This window comes from Protopterus annectens, chromosome 1.part0 (assembly GCF_019279795.1).
Source record: "Protopterus annectens isolate FY-2018-M chromosome 1.part0, PAN1.0, whole genome shotgun sequence".
Taxonomy (NCBI): Eukaryota; Metazoa; Chordata; order Ceratodontiformes; family Protopteridae; genus Protopterus; species Protopterus annectens.
In genome coordinates this window covers 1534941430-1534964780 of record NC_056725.1, presented here as the reverse complement: position 1 = coordinate 1534964780, position 23351 = coordinate 1534941430, and the positions used below count along the sequence as shown (strand labels likewise).

Here is a 23351-nt window from a genome sequence, read left to right as displayed (position 1 = left end):
TTTATGAAGGCTTTACACAATCTGGACGAATCCAGAGAAAGGGATTTGTTTCCAGAATGGAAATTAGAGATTGCTGCCAACTGAAGCTTAATAGCAGAAAAACAAGTCCCTTCTTTAAAAAGAGTTGTTAGGAAGAGAAAAATAGCCAAAAATGGGTGCTGAAAAAGGATCAGTATTCTGGTTGGAAGCCCAAATAGAAAATCTTTTCCATTTGCTTCTCTCATGAACTGGGGAAGCAAGCTTGGACTGTTTGTTACTGGAAGAGGAGAAATCATGTGGTCAGTTTGAGTGCTTGGAGATTGGGGTGTTGAATTCTCAATGGATAGCACAGAAGATCCTGAGTGGGTTCCAGTATCCATGGGGGTATCTCAGGTGAGACCAGAGGAGGGGGAACCATAACTGTCAAGGCCAGAAGGGGGCAATGAGGATTACTGAGCTCTTCAGCCTGCTTGCTTTCTGTAAGAACTTTGGAATCAGTGGAAGAGTAGGGTTCATAAGTTCATAGGTATGTACTAGGCTAATGGCCCTGAGGCCTTTACAAGCCTAGCCTATAGGATTACCCTGGCATCGTCCCACCCGACCTTAGTTCCCAGTGACTCTGTCAAGTAGAGCCACTGGAGTTATCCCCAAGGTGAATTTTGTATTTCCAATCCACTCATCAAGATTTCTCATGAAGAGGGTAAGTGAGGTGCTCTGCTTGACATGTATGGGAAGTCTATTCCATAGCATGGGCAGTCTCCGGGTTATGAACCTGTCCCTCCAGCACGTTTTATTAATTGTGGTAATGAGGTTGAGGTCTCTGGAGCATGTGGCGTGGAGGGATTGGGATTTCTTTAGATGTAGCATTTCTAACAGAGCTGGGTCAGACATGGCTTTGTAAGTCAAGCAGAGATCGCCTCTAAGTTGGCTATATGAGACAGAGAATAGTTGGAGTTTTTGAGTCTGCCCATGTAGGACAAGTGTTTAAGGCCTAGGATCCTCTTTGTGAGGTACTTTTGCGGCCTCTCCAGTTCTTGCAGGTGTCTAGTGAGGTACATGCCAAATGGGGCATTGTACTCGATGATTGGCCTAATAAGGGAAGAGTAGAGGGAGACAATGACCTCTTTCTTCCAGGAAACGTTGGGCAAGTGTATTGATACAGGAATAGTTTTCCCAGTTAATGGAGTGGTAGTTGAAGTCGCCCAGTATGAGAATGTTAGGTTGGACCCTAATTTCCTCCAGGGTGCTTAGAAACGTGGGGTGTGAGTCTTGAGACATGGTTGGGGATCTATAGCAGGCTACGACCTGAATCGCTGTCTTACCCATTGTTAGCTCCACTTGAAGTATCTCTGATGCGTTATGTTGGGCTACCAGTCTGGAGGTGTGCACATCCTTTAAGAATATGGAAACACCACCGCCTTTGGAGCTTCAGTCCATATTCTGGGGCTGAAAGGTGTGGAATGAGTTATAGCCTGGTACTGCAGGGGTGCTTTCTGCTACCTTGAACCAGGTCTCTGTTACAGCACAAATGTCGATGTTCTCCATTTTAAGGAGTGCTTTGAGTGAATGCATTTTGAGATTTAGACTTCTAGCGTTGAGCAGCATGACTCTCAGATTGCATTTGTTTGTAGCTGTTACGGTGGTAATTTGGTCTTTGGAACACCACTTAAAAAAAGCACTATAGGTGAGGCAAATAGGTCACAACAAGGCTGTCCCCAGCAGCTGAAGATTATATTCACTACTTATTGATTGAGAGACCACTCATGAGGCATCAGAATGGGGCTGCTGAGATTGGGGAATTCTCAATGGATGGGAGAGAAGATCCTGAGTGGGTTCCAGTATCCATCCAAAGGTAGTGCGTTGGTTTTCCCTGGGATGTGTATTGCAGTGAGAAAACAGTCTGAAGTAATCACCCATTCCCACAACCTCATGGCCTCTCTGCACATGGAATAAGATCGGGTTCCTCCTTGTTTGTTGATGTACCAAACTACTGACATGCTGTCTGTTTAAATTGCAATAGTCTCTAGAGGGAGAACATCCTGAAACTCTTGCAACACTAGAAGGACTGCTCTCGTCTCTAGGATGTTGATATGCAACTTGGTCTCCAGTGGGGACTACAGACAATGGACCACCTTTCCCAAGATAGCCCCCCCCCCCTCCTTAATTGGGAAGCACCCATAGTCACAGTGCCAAATGGGAGCAGAAGGGTAAGTGGTCTTCCCAGAAACAGGTCATCGGACTGAATCCACCAGTGAATAAGACGTTTACAGATTGGGGTGAGTCTTATGGGAAATTATAAAGGCTGGTAAAGTATGGTCCTCTGTACCACCAAAGTCCATTGAAGGATTTACATAAAGAATCATGCTAGAGGGACTAGAAGCATGGCAGCTGACATCGACCCAAGAGATTGTAGTACTAATCGTACTTAAGGAGACGGGTGGGAGAGTAAAGCCTGAACTTGATGTCTCTAGGATGTGATGTGATGGAGAGGGAAGGAAGCCACCTGAGTTCTAGTATTCAAGAGAGTTCCTATAAATTTCAGGGCCTTTACAGGGACTAAGTTTGACTTGGTATGGTTTATTGAGATGCCTAAGGTGTTGGAAACCTGGAGCAAGTAGTCCCTGGTTTGTAGAAGTTGGTGCTTTGATGGGGTGGTGAGGAGCCAATCGTTGAGATGTGCAAACATTTGGAATCCGTTGACCCTCAAGTAAGTTGCCATGACTGTCATGCATTTGATTTTAGTAAATCCCCTGGGGGCTGTGGTGACTCCAAAGGGCAGTACTCTGAATTGGTAATGATTGGCTCCCAGCCAAAAGAATAGATGTCTCCTGAATTACCTGTCTATTTTTATGTGATAGTATGCATCCTGGAGCTCTATAGAGCACATCCAATCATTCTTGCACAGAAGAGGTAGGACAGACTGAGCCATAAACATTTCTAACTTTGTCTTCTTTGCATACTGGTTTAAGTTGCTTAGATCCAAAATAGGTCTTAGGTCCCTGTTTTCTTTGACACTAAAAGGAAGCAGTAGTAAGTTCTGAATCCTATCCGGTCAGGTGGGACCACCTGGATGACTCTTTTGTTGAGCGACTTTTGTATTTCTAGTGCTGCATCTTCCGTCTGACTGGGTGGAATGTCAGAACGTTTCCTCTTTTGGATGGAAGAGGAAAGGAAAATGGTATGTAGTAACCTCTGGATATGATTCTTAGCACCCATGAGTTTTTTGTGATATTTGTCCATGCATCTAGGTACAAAGAGAAATGACCCCAGCTGCCTTCAGAGGTGGACAGTTGGGCAATGTTTCAGGAGTGTCGATAGGGCCTATTGGAGAAGGACTATCTGAAGCCCAGATTCTGCAGGCCCCCTCTGCCTCTGGGATGATGCCTTCCATTAAAATTTCCTCCTCTGCCTCTGGAGGAATTATCCCTGTGTAAAAGGTCTCTGAGATTTTTGGAACCACATCTTCTTACCACCTTGCTGGTTTCCAGAAATGTCCATTGAGGGGTAGAAAACATGATGCCTGTGGCAGACAGAGCCTTTCCTTCTTGTTTGCTGTGGGTAAGTGTGTCTTTAACTGATGGCCCGAACAAGGAAGAGCCATCAAAGGGGGTGTGATATAGGGAATTATTGCCAGCCCAGCTTTCTGGAATTTTGTAAATAATTCTATTTCATTTGTAAATATTGATATGATTTCTTCAGAACTGTATGTTATGAACTGAGCTAAAATGTAACCACAGCATGCCCTGCTGACTTAGAACAGAAATGCATATAAACTATATACCTGTGGAAATGTATGATCTGATGTCATTAATCTTCACCTAATCCTTGACAGTGGTTCGGTTCCGAACCCTCGGAACCGACTCAGCCGTATCTTTCCTCTCACGCTGTCCAAACTCACGAGCCAGGTCCTACCCATAATGCTCCTTATAGAGATTACCTCAGATGTTGTTTGCCGCTTCGCAGACCAGACGTGTTTGTTCCATCTCTCGAGCTTTGGCAGTTAAATATTAAGAGTTTTCAATTTCTTCTTTAACTCTTTACCATTTTTATCTTTATTAGTACTTCTATCTGCCTCCATCCTTCTAACTAATTTACGTCTTACTATTACTGTTGGTAATCTGTCCCTTACTATAGTTGATAAGTTCTCCTTATATTTATACCGTCGAGGTATCTGTTAATACCATAGTTGGTATTATTTTCCTTTTCTTCCTTTAAAAAAAAAATCTTTATATGTCCTTCCTTATCTCATCGTTGATAATGGCGGACCAAAAAGAATCTTCCTCAAAACCTTCAAAGGGTACCTCAGGATTCAAGAGGTGTAGGAAATGTGAGGGTAAAATGCCCAACTCAGATGGGCACACTTTATGTGTTTATTGTCTTGGCAAGATTTACCTGCAAGAAAATTGCGTGATTTGTCACAGGTTCTCCTCCCATACGTTGACGGAAAGGAAGAACAAACTTATTTTAAAAGGACTTTTGAAAGCTTTTTTTGACGAGGCCATTTCTGGTTCCAAGGAAAAAATTAGTGATACAGGAACTTCTTCCTTCCATGGTTCGAAGAAAAGATCTTCCTCGGTTCTGAGTGCTGTGGAACTGACTAAAAAATTTTCAAAACTTTCCTCAGTACCGAAGAGTTCATCAGCACCAGAGGACCTGTCTACACCAACAAAATTGGCTTCAGAGCAGACAGCCGCCTCCACATCGGTACCAACAGATCAACCGGTACCTATGATACTGGAGCTGCCTGTGCTCCCAAGAACTTCTTATTCCCCTTCTGTGGACCCTTTCAGAGTTACCCCTTTTGTGGAAGTAATATCATCTAGATCTCCCTCCACGGCATCGGTGAGGTCGACTTAGAGTCTATCGGAAGCTGATATTATGAGGCTAGTGAATCAGCTACTTGTGGCGAGAAGATTACCTTTGGTTCTAAACCAATCCGCCATCTAAACTGTATGTCCTATGACCCCCTCACACCCTCCTCCTCCAACTCTACATGAGCCTTTGGAGCCTTCGATCCTGACACTTCCGGCCCTGACTGACTCGGTTCCAATAGCTTTTTCATCTTTGGCTCCAACAACTGTCTTGAATATCTCTGAGCCTTCGGCACCGGAGACCTCCCAGGGCGGGACTCTGTGGTCGGTTCTGAGATGCATGATACTTTTTTTCAGTTCCCTCTGAGCCATCTGTGCCTTTCGGTGCCACGGCCCTTGTAGTGCCAACCCAGGCTCCTGATCCAGGGGCGGTCTCCTCGGTGCAGGGTGTGACCCCGATTCTGAAGCAGTTTATTTTGGTTCCAGGCTCCCATCCCTATACGGGGGAACCTGCCTTTCGGATTATGGAGAAGGCATTATCCATTGGGGATTCTCAGTCCTTGCCATCCCTGTCGGGACATATTTCTTTCTTCTTACTCTCGACTTGGGCTACCATTGGTCTCATTCCCTGGACAGAGGGCACAAAAGTCCCAGGTGAATCCTATTTTAGTGGTCTCCTCTTCGTAAACTTCCCCGGAGCATCCCCCCGAGGAAGTCCCTGCAAAGAGGAAGTGCAAGAGGAAGCACCTGGACTCCCTGGAAGAGTCTTATACCGAAGCTACTGACTTCGATGAAGGGGAAGGTTCCCCCAGGTCACCCCTGATATTTCCTTCAGGGACATCCTAGAAATCCTGAAGCAGAAGGGTGGCTGGTTGTCCACCCAGCCTTCCTCGGAAGAATCAGTATACCTGAAGGATTTTTGTACCCAACCCTCCACTTCTTGGATCTCTCTGCTCGCTTACGATCTTATCAAACTGGTTGCTCAGCAGGCGTGGAAGACACTCGACTCCATAGAGCCAACCCCAAGAGACCTGACCGTATACTATCAGCACCAAAAGAAGAACCACATTGGTCTAAGGGAATTCCTGTTGTTTGCCATGGCGGTAGCAGCTACCACCAAGTGGGAACTCATGGAAGAGAGTCCTACTATCCATCCTCCTAACAAGGAGTCTAGGATGTTGGATAGATTTGGGAAGTGTGTTTATGCTTCAGTGACTTTCACTCCGAGGTTGTTGAATTATATGGTACATTTTACCAGATTACATAGAGATTTGATTAAAGAACTTTCAAATACTCTCTCTGCAGAAGTAGCTGAAGAGGTCCCTGACAAAGTTTCTTCTCAGCTTGCAACTCTGGAGTCTATTTCCAGTTTGTCCGTGAGGCTCATAGCACATGCAGCTGAAGGGACGACCAGGGCAGCGGGTTCAGGTGTAGCCATTAGAAGGCACTCCTGGATGCGCTTATGTGACTTTTTGGAGCCATTTAATTTATCATTAGTCAATGCTCTTTTTGACGGATCTACCCTTTTTGGCCCAAAGGTTAAAGATACTCCAGCCAGAAGTGAGCAAGATGTTTCTGCTGTAGGCATATGTTTCTCCACCCCTGAGAGACCTTACTCAAGGAACCAAAGGAGTGGGAGACTATGGGTTAGAAAATGCAATGGGCCTTTCCACAACTCATGAGGTAAAGACTTCCCCCAGGGCAGAGGGGGAAGCATCGGAAGATGCCGCCCTAGGGGTAGAAATAGACCACAAAATCAGGGATCCAGAGAATCTTTCTCTGGCACTTCCTATCAGCATCCCTGAAAGGATGCCCGATTGCCTTCCTCTGGAGGCAGTCGAAGGACGATTATCCCTGCACCTACCAGCCTGGCAATTAATAATTTCGGACAAATGAGTGCAAGGAATAATATCCAGAGGCTACCAGATTCCACTATCTGTAACTCCTAAAGCCCAGAAAAAAAACCCAGATGTTCCACCCAACCAAAGGGAATCTGCAGTCTTAGAAATTCAAAAACTGCTCAAAAAAAGAGTCATTCAAAAATTCCCACCAGACCAAACAGGATCCGGGGTTTACTCAAGATTCTTTTTAGTGCCCAAAAAAACAGGGGACTGGAGACCCATATTGGATCTCAGCCAATTCAACAAGGCTGTTCAACAAACCAAATTCCGGATGGAAAAAGGCAACTGGATGTGCTCTATAGACCTCAAAGATGCTTATTACCATATAAAAATGGAACAAAGCTCCAGGAGGTTCCAATGCTTCTGGCTAGGAGCCAGTCATTACCAGTTCAGAGCACTGCCCTTTGGACTCACCAAAGCCCCAGGGTGTTTACGAAATGCATGGCAGTGGTTGCAGCTCACCTCAGACTGCAAGGTTTTCGAGTCTTTCCGTACCTCGACGACTGGCTCCTCACCACTACCACCAGGCGTCGCTTAGAACAGGCAAGAGATTACACCATGAATGTTTGCACATCTGTAGGCATTTCAATAAATCTCGAAAATTCCAACCAGCAGCCTTCTCAGCAATTGGATTTCATAGATGCTCATCTAAACACTGTCTCAGGAATAGCATATCTTCCTCCAGAGAGACTACAAAGTATCAGGGCCCTAGTCAGACAAATTCTCCAAAGCAACAGAGTCCCAGCAAGACTTATCCTTTAAACCATAGGTTCAATGGCAGCTTCAATCACTCTGGTTCCTCTAGCAAGGTTTCATTTGCGAATACTACAGTGGCTACTAGCAACTCAATGGTCTCTGATTCACCAGCAAATGTCTTACTTAGTCTTGATCACCAACCATTGCAAACAAGACCTCAAATGGTGGCTTCACTCTGACCAAATTCTCTTGGGCCGACCATTCACCCTCCCCCAGCCCCAAGCCATAGTGACCACGGATGCTTCCCAGATAGGGATGTGGGGAGGCATTATCTGGGAAAGACAGTTCAAGGCACATGGTCCCAATTGAAGGCCAATTTGCACATCAACTTTCTAGAAATTAGGGCAGTGCTATTAGCGTTGCAAGCATTCCAGGATACCCTCCTTCTAGGGACAGTTGCAATTCAGACAGACAACATGTCGGTAGTCTGGTACATCAACAAACAAGGGGGAACTAAATCTTACCCACTATGTTGAGAGGCACTCAGAGTTTGGCAATGGGTGATGTCTTCCAACTGCTTTCTGATAGCAACGCACATTCCGGGAAGTTCCAGTGTGATAACGGACAAATTAAGCAGGATAATTCTTATGCCTCATGAGTGTTTTCTGAACCCTGTAATGGCGAACAGGATTTTTCGCCGTTGGGGCCAACCTTGCTGCAGCCTATTTGCTTCTCCCCTGAACAACAAGTCCAGAAGTTACTTTGCCCTAATTCCCCCTCCAGGGGAGTCATCCAGAGATGCTCTTCTCCACAGTTGGCCTCCTGGTCTGTTATACGCTTTTCCCCCCATTCCTCTAATCTCACAATTCCTAAAGAAAGCCAAAAGAATGAAGAATTCAATAATCCTCATTGCCCCATTCTGGTCTCAACAAGTTTGGTTTCCCTTCCTTTGGCTTTATCTGTTACAGAAACCATGGATCCTGGACCCAGTTCCAGATCTACTAACTCACCCAGAGGGCATGGTTCACCCCAGTCTTCGACACCTCAAGCTCACTGTATGGCTTCTCCAATTCCCATGATTGCCAGGCATCCTTCTCTTTCTTCCCCCGTCCAACATATTATTATTGCACACCACAAACCTACTACTAGAAAACTCTACTTGTGCAAATGGAAAAAAATTACCAAATGGGCCTTGAATAAAGGGCTTGACCCCTTTGCTGCTCCCATCCAAGACGTCCTAGATTTCCTAAACACTCTTTTTCAGTCTGGTTCCTCTGCTTCTATGATAAAGGTTCATCTAGCAGCAATTTTGAATTTTCATTAGGGTTGGAATAATTCTTCAATAATGTCTCACAAACTTTGTAAAGCCTTCTTGAAGGGGCTCTTCCTACTAAAACCCCCTTTTAAAGAACCAGTTCCCCCATGGGATCTAAGTACTGTCCTTCATGCTCTAACTAAGGCCCCTTTTGAACCGTCAGCATCTTGTCATTTGAAGTACTTATCCTGGAAGACTGTATTTTTGGTAGCAATTACTTCTTTCTGCAAGAAGGGTTTCCGAACTGCAAGCCCTATCATGCAAATCACCCTACTTGATCTTTCATAAAGACGGAGTGGCATTGAGAACAAATCCCTCCTTTCTACCCAAGGTAGTCTGAATCCAATATTAATCAGTCGTTACATTTACCAAATGTTTTCCTTAATTTTTCCAACAAGGGATAATATGCACTTCATTTACTAGACGTGCACAGACAGTTACGTTTTTATCTTCACAGAACAAAAGAATTTTGAAAATCAGATCAGTTATTTATAGCCTTTTCACCCCTTCATATGGGCTATTCAGTTACTAAGGTTACTTTAGCTGAATGGCTGAGAGACTGCATCACATTCATTTATCAATCTTAAGGACTTCAACTCCTCAAAACAGTTCAAGCCCACTCAACAATAGCTGTTGCGACATCAGCAGTGTTTCATGCCAGAGCTTCTCTAGATGACATCTGTGCAGCAGCCACATGGTCTTTTCATCATACCTTCATCACCTATTACAAATTAGACCAGGTCTTGAGGAGTCAAGCATCCTTTGGCTCTATGGTGCTTCGGAATATTCTTCCATGAGACCTCCCAAGGCTAAAGTAGCTGGGGATTCTGTCCCACTGTCAGGGATTAGGTGAAGATTAACAACATCAGATAAAGAAGTTATGTCTTACCATAACGTTCCATCTGTGTTGTTCATCTTCACCAATCCTTGACATACCCACCCGCCTTCCCCCACCCTAAGACTCTTAGTGGATCTCTTTAGTCCTGATCTATTTTCTCATTAAGGACTCATATCTGGCCTCGTCTCTATTTCTCTATTTTATCTATATTAAACCATTGTATTTTCTGCTATATATACTATCATCTGGCAAACTCGATCTGAGGTAATCTCTGTTTGGAGCATTATAGGTAGAGCCTGGCTCAAGAGTTTGAAGAGCACAAGCTGAAAGACATGACTGAGTCCGTTTTGAGGGTTCGGAACTGAATCCACTGTCAAGGATTGGTGAAGATGAACAACACAGATGGAACGTTATGGTAAGACATAACTTGTTTTTTTAACAGTAGAAACTAGAACATAAAAGGGTTAACTTGCAAAGCTTCAAGAAAATAAGTTGAAATTAAGTTGCTTTACGATTGTGCTATAAAAGTTCTGTCTCAGTTTCAGTGTAGCTGACACAATGTCTAGAGCTAAAAGTTTTTGTATTGTCTTGGAAGAGAAGTATTTACTAGGATTAAAATGAAAAGTGTTTTATTGTTTTACAACTTCCAAGATTTGAAAATATCGGAAAGGTATGTATTTTTAACACAGAGATGTTAAATTCTGCTAGTTTCTGTTTTAGCCTGGGAACTGAAGTCAGGTGACAAAAAGTGATGTCATCCAAGCTAACCCAGCAATAATATTTGATATTGATTTAAGAACTCTCTCAGAGAGAGACTGTGCATTTTGTATTTTGTCTTGGACCTAGCAAGAACATCCACTCATCATCATCATCATCTGCACCTGTCTTGCTCTGTACATAAGAATTAGGGCATAGCATCTCTTTTAGATATAGATAGGAATATAGTAAATATTAGTTTAGATGTTTTCTTTAGTTATTTGAGACTGTCCTGCAATGTTGTTTTAAAATATTTCCTGTGATTTTGAACTCTGAAGTTGTGTTGATTGACTGAGTATTGTCTTGTTCTTTTATTATTTATTATTAAATATATTTAAACCTATCTTTGTGGTTGATATTTGTGAGACACATTTAAGCTCTGAGAGTACTTGCATATGTATTTGGTGGCACTGTACAGGCCACATCTAAATAGCCTTGCAAGTCTTGGTCAGACTATCATTTGGATTAATAGTAACATTACACAGTAGGATCGGACACCCTTTGTAAGGACCTTATATAGCTGATAAGTAGGGGTTGGTGGCAGTGGAAACTACCGTATAGTCTGGGAAGAATGAGGCATAGCCAGTAAACATGTGCCAGCCTTCCACAGGTGTGTGTGTGTGTGTGGTGTGTGTGTGTGTGTGTGTGTGTGTGTGTGTGTGTGTGTGTGTGTGTGTGTGTATGTGTGTGAATGTGAATGTGTGTGTGTGTGTGTGTGTGTGTGTGTGTGTGTGTGTGTGTGTGTGTGTGTGTGTGTGTGTGTGTGTGTGTGTCTGTGTGTGTGTGTGTATAAATGAAATTTCAAAGTGTGTGTGTGTGTGTGTGTGTGTGTGTGTGTGTGTGTGTGTGTGTGTGTGAGCTACTTGGGCAGGGACACAAAACACTGGTTGGACAGAGAGAGTGCTGGAGGTCTTGGCTGGGCCCCTCAGCTGAGATCTTAACCCTATAGCTGTGCCAGTGGAGAGTCTTATTGGGGATCTGGAGAAAAAAGGAGAAACCAGCCCCAGACTGACTGTGATATCTGTGTGCTGTTAAGGAAAATTGCACTCTACTGTGTGTGTACTTGTCATCCTCCCAGTGTGTACACCCCCTAGCTGTTGCCAATGGTGAGGATAGAGGCTCCTTGATTACTGGGCCAGTGCAGGGGCGTCACAGGGGACATTGACAAAGAACATCTTAAAGCGCTCTGCAAACTCACATAGACTCATCCAAGCATGTCTCCTAATGGCTGTGCCTGAACTTGCTGCTCATGATGCACCCTCCCTTTGTTTAATCTCTCTGTAGCGGAGTAAAGTGTGCCAAGTAGTTTAACAACTTCAGCAAGAATGTAGCTGAGGCGTACACTCACTTTCCAAATCTGTCCATCGCTCTGGACTTCCTGTTCAGTGGATGGACAGAGAAACTTTGTTCAGCCTGCTCATTCTTGGCGGCTGCCACCATCACTATAGCATCAACTGGGACTCCCTTGCTCCAGTGGGGTCTACCAGCAGGAGGGACCAGAAATGTGTCTGGACACTTGGAGATAGGTTCTACACTGTCCGGTTCCTTCTAAGCCTGGCGGAAAACCAAGTCAATAAATTCATCTGCCTGGGGGTAACCCAAGACATAAATGGTCCAGAAACGAAAGCCTCCAGAAACACTGACTCTTCAGGAGAAGGAGATTGAGAAGTCCAGCCATCTTCTGTTTGAGGATTTCAAAGATATCTCCAAAGGAGATGTCATTGGGTGGTGATCTGTGGGATCCTTCTCCCTCATCAAAATCAGTGTCTTCCGTGAGAGACTCCATGGGTAAGTATGTGTGGCTCCTCTTACACATCCTCTTCTGAGGAACCTCCACTCTGGGGTGTTCTGGAGAGGTATCAGAAGAGGGGGGAAATTCCTCTAGGGGAACTATCTGGAGACACCCCAAAACTGGCTGTCCCTGTGGAACAGGTCTGTTGGGCTCAGAGCTTGGAACCAAAGATGGGAGGTGAGTGGGATCTGAGATAAGAGAAGACGGTTCTCTGTATAGACTGAGAAAGCACTTTCTACCATCTTGAATACGGACAGACCAGGGGAAACCTCTCCTCCTCTCCATGGAGCCAAAGTCTCCAAGGAAAGACGGTTGGGGCTGCCCACGGATCCAAGCCTCATGGGGAAAATCAGATCCAAGCTGTCAAGCCCCAAGACTCCGAGGGGAAGGGATATTTCCAATAAAGTTGGGACCAAACCCAACCCCTGGACCCGGCACTCACTCTTGGTTCCAAGACCTACTCTGATCCAAGGGTATCGGAGTAGAACCAGTCAGGAACACCATCAGAGTCGAAGAAGGTTCTTTCCTTGGATACAACTCTGAACCTGTTGGGGATCTCATATCCTGGGACTCTGAAACCACCAGTCAAATCAGAGAAGAAGAGAGGCTGGACTTAGCAGGTACACTCACGGATCCATGAGGGGATGGAGCTGGCAGGACCCCCATCTGGATCTGAGCCCTGAGAAATTTCTGCATCATCCTATCCATCTGCTTCTGTCAAACTCCTTGAAAACCTGGAAGATGCTGTGGAAGAGGGTCTAGAGTGTTTCCTCATGGTACGAAAAAGATGAGTGGGTAGGAAGGGAGAAACAGGTTTCAGAGCATACTGTGGAGTATGTCTTTTGTGTGTTGAACTTGTTGTGAGATCTGAAGACTTAGGATCTGAAATAGAGGTAGAAGGTAAAGGCGAAATCACAATAGGAGCCAAACCTTTTGGATCCGATGAAGACTTTGGATCCAAAGGTGGCCCAAGAGACTTCAGATCCAAAATCTTCCTAATCTTTTTTAGTGGCTCCGAGGAATCCCTTGGGGACATCTGATGAGATCTTTTTCTAGAGTCTGAGGAAACATTTGAGTGCTTTGGAGGGGGTTTGATCCCCCAGAAGAAGCAAGTAGCAAACCTTTTAATATCAGTTTATTACACCTGGCTGACAAAAGCCCTTGGATTAAAAGTGGTGCAAATGGAACAAGGAGAGTCAAGATGATCAGCTCCCAGGCAATAGATGTACTTTTTATGGGCATTTGAGTTCAGGATCTTATGCCCACAAGATACATAGGTTACTACTAGGCTAACTGCCATTGTAGCTAATTTTAAGCCTAGCCAATTGCCCCATGTGAGAATCAAATCCTGCACCTTGTGTCTATAAGGTAAACACCTTAACCATTAGGCCACCCTCCCATAAGTGCAATTTTTGAAGCCAGTAGGTTTGTCTGACATAAACCTAAAAGGAAAAGGTTAGCAGTAACAGAGTATTAAATAACAGTGTTTTGTTCTTTTTTTTTTTTTTTTTTTGTTAAACAAGAACCTGAGAGAGAAAATGGAATACCTGAAAAGGGTAATAAAGGAAATAAAAAAGAGATGTACCAGCAATGGCATCTATACTATGAGAAAAGGTTAAGAAGATAATAAATAAGACAGAGAAACCCTAATGCCAGCTACAACTACAGAAGGAGGAACAGATTGAAACAGCTACCAGTTCAAAGAAAAACAGGGAAGAGAGTTTTAGAAAGAATTTGAGTTATAACAAGAAAAACACTTCTTACTAAACTCGAGAATACAACCTCCATCTCATCATGCTGGTGGCAAATGAGATCTAAAGAGTTGTGGAGAGAATAGAGCATTATGAGTCTCGAGAATTGGATCCAAAGTCTTATGTATGCGGCCGAGTCTGATCCGATCTCATTTGTGAGGAAGAATGAAAAGCGGCAACATCAGATCACCAAGTTTCAGTTGCTGCTGTTTTACTGCCCAGGACCTGGTAATCTTACTTCAGTATATTGATCACTAATGAAATGAACTTGAATTGTAGAGCCAGCTCAGGAAGTATGTGGGCAGAAATAATTCTCTAAGAATAGATGGCTAACAATTTGTTTTCCTTTCACCATGAAATATGAAGGTATAAAAGATACCAAAGAATGCTGTTTTAAGTGACTTTCTAATTGCATCATCTACTGTTACAAGAAGTGCAATAAAACTCTGCAAAGTTTTTCTAAAGCACATTGTAACAATGCTGTCTTATCATCCATGGTTGCCTTTCATGATACTTTCTTGAATGATAATTATGCATTTACTACCAGGTCATCCTGAACAAGTTTGCACAGCACAGCAAGATGGATCCTAATGTCTTTTGGGGTCATGTTTATGAAGAGTATGATTCCTGGGGACAGATTGAGCTGGCACTGTCATAATGATTTCTGCAGCCACAGTTATGTGATACTTGCTAAAAAAAGAAATACTGATATGTTGCCATCAGAGTTATTACAATGGCCACTGAGGCTGGAAGCCACTCGCTGAAGTCCAATTGGCTGCAGACAAACACATTACCACTGATGCTCTGTGACCTATAGAATGCATGTATTCCTTAGTATCAAAAGTGATAACACTATAAGTCTGTTATCATGTTGCCAGTCATCCTTCCCATTATGCAGCTGCTTCAGCAATCATCGATCATTTCCCAAATAGCTCACTGTCTTGTAACAGTGTGCTGTATGAGGTAGTTTCACCCTTCGCTACAACTGTCTATATATCGTGCAGCCCCGGACATACCTATTGTAAGTGCTGAACCCTGAATTGCATGGGCATGCTGACGTGTACACCGTCACAGAAAAACGTGTCCCATGATGATGACACTGTTGCCACCTGCTGAATGACAGATTTGTTAAATACACAGGATGGTATTGCTGATATCTTTGAACAGTGGCAATAGGGACTTTGAGCAGATGGCTTTCCACTGTGGTTGGGTTGATCATGCCAATGGCCACACACAAGGAATTGTAAAAAAGTTAGGGGAGGATCAGCATAAGCTGGATTTGTAAGTAGAGTTCCATCTGCATGAAGTAACCCACTCCTATTTTTCTTGATGTCTTTTTGCTTGGACCGCAATAGGGGAGGCAGGACAGAGCAAGAATTATGGGATAAGAGAGGAAGAGGGGTTAGCTTCCTGGAAAATTATATGCTGATCTGTCCTATGACCTGCTGCATAATGGATCCTGCAACCAAACTACGTAATGAATAACAGCTCTAGTGAATACTTATACCTTTTTTTTTCCTGAGCATGAGTGAAAGAGTATATGATAACTGAAACTCAAGACAGTCTATTTTTCTTGCTGCATTGTCATAAAGATTTTGTTTGTTTATTCATTTAGTGTCTGTTGGTTGGTTTGTTAACTGGGGTACTAGAATGATCCACAAGTTCCCACTGAGGCATTGCCCATGACAATGCAGTAAGACCACATTTAATAACAGTTTGCATTAGATACAGCTCATGCAAAAAGTGTACATTTCAATATACAATAATCAGAACAGCGGTATATTTGTGATTTATAAAGTATTTTATTCCTTATATTTGAAGACTAATATAGAAAATTATTATTATCGAAGAATGAATGGCTTAATGATGCAAAGAATTACATCTGTATCTGCCTTGTAATATATTTTTTTATTATACTGTAGTAACAGCTCAGCTTCCAGGACCAAGTGGATACTCAGGAGGAAAAGTTATCTTTATCGACACTGAAAACACTTTGTATCCTTTTTGATTATTGTTTTACTGTTAATGTCTTTTCACAATATAAATGTGGAATTACAAAATTAAACTTGTTTGCAGGGAATATATCATAACGATTATTTCGAGACTTACCATGCCAGCAAGGACTGAAACAAGTAAGAACACAAACCTGTGGTGTTCCATTGGGATCAGTACCCTACCTTATTAAACAAACTGAGATAAAATAAAATTGAAAAGCTGGACTGACCATGTTCTAGCAGAAATACACACTCTCACTCTCTCTCTCTCTCTCTCTCTCTCACACGCACACACACACACACACACACACACACACACACACACACACACACACACACACATTGTAAATAAACGGAGAATGTAGTTGGGGGGTCAGCAGATCTTGTTTTGAGGTGGCTGTTGAAGTCATTCCCAATATTAGGAATTATTTTACAAGAGCATTGGTCAGTAGTATTCATGTGATTTTTTCCAGCAGCCTTACAGCCTATGTCAACATTATGCCATCTTCTGCATTTGGTATGTAATGTTTGTTGCACTGTATTCTTTTCATGTTTTTTTTTCAAAGATTGGAACTTGAACTGTGTGATTTTTATTGTAAGGCAGATTTTGCATAAGATTCTTGTAGTAGTACACAATCTCAGGTCTCTACCACAGTCTTCTGTCACTGATTTTTATGGCTCATAAGTTGAAACTCTCCTAGGTGGTGTCATTCCATTACCTACATTGGTATATAAGGAAAAATTCTGCACATGTAAATTCATTTTTATTGGTATCTATTATACATATTGATAAATTGACAGCCCACCTGATGAAAGTCAGGGCATTACTCTCAAACCAGTTAAAACACTTGAAAACAAATGGTTGGCATTTCAATCACACACAACTGAAACAACTTGCAGGTCACAATAAAAGTCTGGCAAACCTAAACATGCCAAAACAAAGTGAAAACATTATGATCTGAAGTAGTTGACTTCATTTGGTCTTCAACCTGTGGGTATTCGGATCCTAATTGGATCCGAAACCGCCGCATCACTAGCATCTGATCTGAGCTCCAAGTTCCTCCCCTTACCCATAATGCTCCCCTATCTCCTTCCTTCCCCCAGATCTCGTTTGCCGCTGAAAAGCTATGCATCGTGGTCTCAGAGCTCCAGGCTGTATTTTAGTAAGTGACTCTTTTTTAGGTAGTTTAGGCTAAATTTATTCCCATCCTTTTCCTTTTTCACCTCCCCATGCCGCGTTTGTCCGTTGGATCAAAAAAAAAAAAGTTAAAGTTAAAAGTAGTTTGTGGTAGTTAGCGTAGTCTCCCTCTGGTCTCCCACTTCCTCCCCCGTAGTGTGTGTGTGAGTGTCTACAGAGTGCTGTGTGTGTTCCCTAGTATGGCTGAAACCCACAGGCCAATGTTTAGAAAATGCACAGATTGGGGCCATAAGCTCTCCCCAGTCGATGGCCACACTCTGTGTGTAGTGTGTTTGGGCATGGCCAATTTGCTGACCTCCTGCCCTATCTGTGCAGGTTTCAACCCGGGGGCCTTTAAGGACAGGAGGGTCGAAGCTGATTATGAAAGGTCTGCTCCCTTCTTTGGGAATGGCTGTCCCCATTACCACATCGGCGGCCTCTACCTCGGCTGCTTCTACTTCCTCCCCTTCCCAGGCCTCTGGGACTCAACCTCCCATCATGAGGTCTGGGGAAGGTGAAAAACTAAAGAAGGACAAATCAAGGAAGCGGTCCTCAGACCGCTCAGTTCCAGTGGGACCTCCTGCAAAATCAAAGACCCCTCCTAGGCCCAGTACCCCTCAGCTCCAATTGTCCAGGTTCTCCCCGAAGCCAGAGGTATCTAGGCACCCATCTAGACGTACCCCTCATTGGCACTCCTGGCCTGTGTCGCTGGCTTCTTTATCTAGGTCGACCCATAGTTTGAGCGAGGCAGAGATGGACAGGATGATGCGAAAGTTCATCCGCACCCAGATCCAGATGGGAGTCTTGCCAGCCCCCTCTCCCACCGGAACAGGGAGCTCGCAGCTCTACTTCACCCCCATAACACCTCCGATCTGACAGTCGGTTTTGGAGTCTGTGGATCTGAGGACCCTTGGGATCGGGAGGGTCAGTGTCGATGATACCTTGTACCTCGACGCCGGCCATTACCTTGAGCATGTCAGATCAGACTGGGTTGGATCCGAGCTCTCGGAGCGGTAGTCTGTGTGTCAGATCGAGGGGACACTGTTGGCTCCAAGCCTTTCGGAGTGCAGTATCCCCCTCGGCATCTTGACACGGGCAGTCTCAGCTCCGACCCCCCTGTCGGATCCGAGGGAAGCGGCTACCGTGCTTATTTCCCAGGAAGTCCGCTCCCCCTTGGCTTTGGACATGGTGGAGAGGGTCCTCTCGAGTGCTTCAAGACCCCTGACCAACTTGTCTTCAGACTCCGCCCCGACTCTCACGGCTCTGAGTTCGGCCCTGACACTCCAGTCCTGTCAGGGACAGCCCATGCCCGCTGTGCCTGAGGGAGCTCCCGTTCAAGAGCAGCAAGAAGCTTGCGAGTCCTCCACAGAGAGTCCCACTGAGGAGGCTCCTCGCAACGAACATGCGAAAGGAGGCACCTGGACTACTCTCCAGAGTCCCTCACAGATGACACTGACTTGGAGGAAGGAAAAGGTTCCCCCAGGTCACCCCCCCGAAGATGTCTCCTTTGGAGACATCATGGAACTCCTTCGCCAAAGAGGGGGTCCACCCAAGAAACAACCCTGGATGAGACGCTGTTCCTGGAGGCATTCAGCATGGGCCCATCTACCTCTTGGGTGTCTCCTCCCACGGATACGCTTGTGGACCTAGTAACATCTCGGGCATGAAGGAATCAGATACCGAGGAGCCTATTCCCAAGTGTTCATATAAGATTCTCAGCCTCCCACCAGACAGGACTAGCTGGAGTAAGAGGTCTCCAGTAGATGCCATGATGGTAGCAGCCGCCACAAAAGAAGAGCTCACACAGGAGAGCTCTATGGTCCATCCTCCCGACCGAGAGTTGAGGATTATGGGCTGTTTGGGGAAGCGGGTGTATGCTTCAGCAACCTTTACCATAAGGGCGCTGAACTATATGGCACATGTCATCTGACTGCAGCGTGACTTGGCCAATGATTTTTCTGAGTTGCTCCCGGATTCCACGTCGGTGGAGGGCAAGAAGACATTCTCCACACGAATGGCCACTCTTAAGGCAGTAGCCAGTACGTCCATGTGCCTTCTTTCCCCTGCCATGGAGGGAGCCGCTAGAGTGGCTGGGTCTGGCATTGCCATAAGGCGTCATGCCTGGCTCCAGCTGTGTCAGTTCTCGGAAACCTTCAAGGTGTCCTTTGCTAATACCCCCTATGATGGTTCTTCCCTGTTTGGGAAGTCTGTGCATGAAACACTGGTCCAGAGTGAGAAAAACGGGAAGACATTGTCTGCCACTGGGATCCACTTCTCACCCCCTGAAAAGCTTTCTCCAGGAATCAGTGAGGGGCAAAGAAGATGTGGTTTTGAAAATTTCATTTCTCCTGGGACACTCAGGACTCATCTTCTCCCAGAGGCAGAGGGGGTCATGATAAACGCCGGTCCAGAGGCAGAGGGGGTCCGAGAAATTTTGGGTCTCTAGAACCGTTCTCGGATAGGCCTGCACAACAGCCCTGAGGGGCTGCCTGACTGCTCATCTCTGGAGGCAGTCGGGGGTCACCTCTTGCTTCACCCAATGGAATGGGAGTCCGTAACAATAGATTGTTGGGTGTTGCAAATCATATCCAGAGGTTATTGCAGCCTGTTCATAGAGCCACCTCTCCCACCAAATCACCTCCCAGACATTCCACCTGTGCAAATGTAGGAAGCAGCACTGGAAATAGACAAGCTGCAAGAAAATGAGTCATTCAAACCATCCCCCCAGGCCAATCTGGATTGGGCATTTATTCCAGGTACCTTTTAGTGCCAGAAAAGAAGGGAGAACCTAAGACCCATTCTGGATCTTGCCACCATGATTCTGTCTGTATCCAAAGAAAAATTCCGGATGGTCACCCTTCAGTCCATCCTGCCCTACCTGCAGGAAAAAGATTGGGTGTGCTTTATTGACTTGCAAGACGTGTACTATCATATCAAAATGAACAGGAGCTCCTGTAGGTTTCTCTGCTTCTGGCCGGGGGCCAATCATTATCAGTTCAGGGCCCTCCCCTTTGGTCTCACCACAGCCCCCAGGGTGTTTACCAAAGTGATAGCGGTAGTAGCGTCTCACCTGAGACTCCAGGGAATTCAGGTTTTCCCTTACCTGGACAATTAGCTACTTGCTGCCCCCACCAGGCATCTGCTGTGCCAAACCAGGGATTATTTCCTAGTATTAGCAAACAGTCTGGGCATTACCATAAACTTCAGCAAGTCGTCACTGACTCCAGTCCAGACTCTAGACTTCATTGGAGCTCGGTTGGACACCATACAAATGGAGGTTTAGCTCACTCCAGAAAGGGTACACAATTTAAGACTTCATGTTTCTTATATTCTCCAGGCTCATGTTCTTTCAGAGGAGACTGTTCTGTGGGCTCTGGGTTCCATGGCAGCCACAATCAATCTTCTACCCTTTGCATGACTTCATATGTGAGTTCTCCAGTGGACGCTAGCAGTTCAGTGGTCTCTACTAGATCTACCCTTGTCCCATCCAGTTTGGATTTCCTGGGCTTGCAGAAAGTCTCTTTTCTGGTGGATTCTCTCCCCGGACTTTGTCAAGTGATGCCCCTTTGTTCCGTCCTTTCCTTCAACCACAGTGACCACGGATGCTTCCCAGCTAGGATGGGGGGGGGGCATTGCTTGGAAAGAACTGTCCAAGGCACGTGGTCCCCTTCTGAGACCAATTCGCATATCATATGAGGGTGGTTCTTCTAGCATTGCAGGCTCTTCATACCCATCTTCCTCTAGGGACTATTGCTGTTCAGTCAGACAACATGTCAGTAGTCTGGTATATCAACAAACAGGGTGGAACCAGATCTTACCCCCTTTGTTGTGAGGCCATGAGAGTGTGGTAATGGGTAATTTCCACCGGCCGCTTTCTGGTGGCAATGCACATTCCGGGAAGGTTCAAAATTCTGGCGGACAGGCTCAGCAGGACTATTCTGATGCCTTATGAGTGGTCTCTGAATCCTTCAGTAGCGGAACAGAGCTAACTCAAGTGGGGTTGGCCTTGCTGCAATCTCTTAGTATCTCCTTCCAACACGAAATGCAGTGAGTTCTTCACTTTGAACCCCCCTCAGGGGAGACCCCCCCCCCCAGAGACGCACTGGTTCATGCTTGGCCTCCCGGTCTTCTTTACGCTTACTCCCCATTACCTCTCATTCCAAAGTTTCTACAGAAAGCTCGCAGTTTGGGGAGCTCAGTAATCCTCATTGCCCCATTCTGGCCTTGTCAAGTCTGGTTCCCCTTCCTTTGGTCTCATGTGGCAGTTCCACCATGGATCTTGGATCCGGTTCTGGATCGCATTTCACATCCCTTGGGGATTCCTCACCCAGACCTGGACAGTCTGAAACTCACTGCTTGGCTGCTCCAGTTCCATTAATGATTAGGACTCCCGGTTTATCCTCTCTGGTTAAAACCATTTTGGTGGCAGCTCACAAGTCTTCCACCAGGAAAATTTATAGCAGCAAGTGGAAACGGTTTTCTATATGGGCCTCTCGATGGGATCTAGATCCGTTCACGGCTCCAGTTTTGGCAGTTCTGGAATTTCTAGCGAGTATCTTTCACCAAGGTGCTAGTTCCTCTACCATTAAAGTCCAACTGGCTGCCATCTCTAACTTCCATGTGGGGGAAAACATGGCTTCCCTAGTTTCTTCCAGACTTTGCAAGACCTTCCTTTAAGGTACCTTCCTTTTAAGACCCCCCGGTGAAAGATCCTACACCTCCTTGGGACCTCACCTTGGTACTTCAGGCTCTAGTGTCTCCTTCTTTTGAGCCCGGCATCAGTAGATTTACAATTCCTATCTTGGGAAACTACCTTTCTGGTAGCTATCACTTCTGCTAGGAGGGTATCGGAACTTCAAGCATTGTCCATCAAAGTTCCTTACATGGTTTTTCATAAGGACAGGGTTTCCCTGTGCACTAATCCTTCCCCAAGGTGGTGTCGGACACCAATATTAATCAAACTATTAATCTCCCTGTTTACTTTCCAAATTTCCAAAATAGGGGCGAATACAAATTACACTTGCTGGACGTGCATAGACAACTGAGGTTTTATTTACACAAACAAAATCTTTTCGTAAATCAGATTAGTTGTTTGTATCCTATTCGAAACCTTTTCTGGGCAAGCCAATTTCTAAAGTGACCATTGCTCTCTGGATTTCCCAATGTATCATGCGAGCATATTCTGATAGATGCATTTACCCTCAAGGTCAAGTGAAAGCCCACTCCACTAGGTCCATGGCTTACTTCAGCGGCCTTTTGGTCTAGGGTGTCACTGGATGACATTTGTGTTGCAGTTACTTGGTCCTCATCTCATACCTTTATATCTCATTACAAGTTAGACATCGTATCCAGGAGTAGGGCATCCTTTGGTTCTGCGGTGCTCCGGAATATCCTTCCATGAGGACCATCCAAGTGTTGGTAGCTGGGGACTCTTTCCCACAGGTTGAAGACCAAATGAAGTCAACTACTTCGTATAAAGAAGTTATGTACTCACCATAACATTCCATCTGAGTAGTTGTACTTCATTTGTCTTCAACCATCCCCCTCTCCTTCCCCCTGATCTTGTCATTTTTGTTCTAATGTTGCATTTGGGAGAGGAGCACTACAGTGGCTCTCCTGGTTTATGATTGAGTTAGTTTTTTGTGAGCCATTTATGGTAAGGTCTGATTGGGTTGAGCTTCTGTTTCCTGAGCAGCAAACTCAATCTGAAAGAAGGAAGGAGATGGGGGGAACATTATGGGAGCTTGGAGCTCGGATCAGATGCTAGTGATGCAGCTGCCTCGGATCCGATTCAGATCCGAATACCCACAGGTTGAAGACAAATGAAGTACAACTACTCAGATGGAACGTTATGGTGAGTACATAACTTATTTTTTTTTAAAGGGTGGGGGGACTTGCATCCAATGTCATCTCTTATTATAAATACTAACTTCATAGTAGCATAAACCACTGGACAGTATGTAACTGCCAACTGTATGTTTTGCTAATATTTCAGTTTGTTTCCATTTAAATTTAATGTAGCAACTTTGATAATGAAGGCATTTTGTTAGAGAAGCACATTTGACAATCTGTCACTTGATTCACTTATATGCTGCCTGTTTTTATCATTATCATGATTTCTAATTAAGTTTGCTTCATCTGTTTCTTTAAATAAGTCATGTTTATTACTTCAGCATACAAAAATAGTTATGAATGTGGTCCCTAATTCCCACCCTAGGGTACCACTGTAACTGCCTTTTTGACCTTGATTCATCGTGATACATTAATGGCCCATCATGTTTAAAGTAATCTTTACAATCAGGCATGCACAAAGTTGCTTATAAACTTCAGTGTGTAAAAAA

General features: G+C 44.8%; 1 protein-coding gene across 1 annotated transcript in view; it reads left to right on the top strand.

Moving 5' to 3' along the window:
- DMC1 (DNA meiotic recombinase 1) overlaps positions 1–23351 on the top strand; it is a 1571258-nt gene that overhangs the window by 453200 nt on the left and 1094707 nt on the right. The window contains exon 7 of the mRNA XM_044067943.1: positions 15762–15834. Within this exon, the coding sequence (XP_043923878.1) occupies positions 15762–15834 (73 nt within the window). The remainder of the gene's footprint in view (positions 1–15761; positions 15835–23351) is intronic.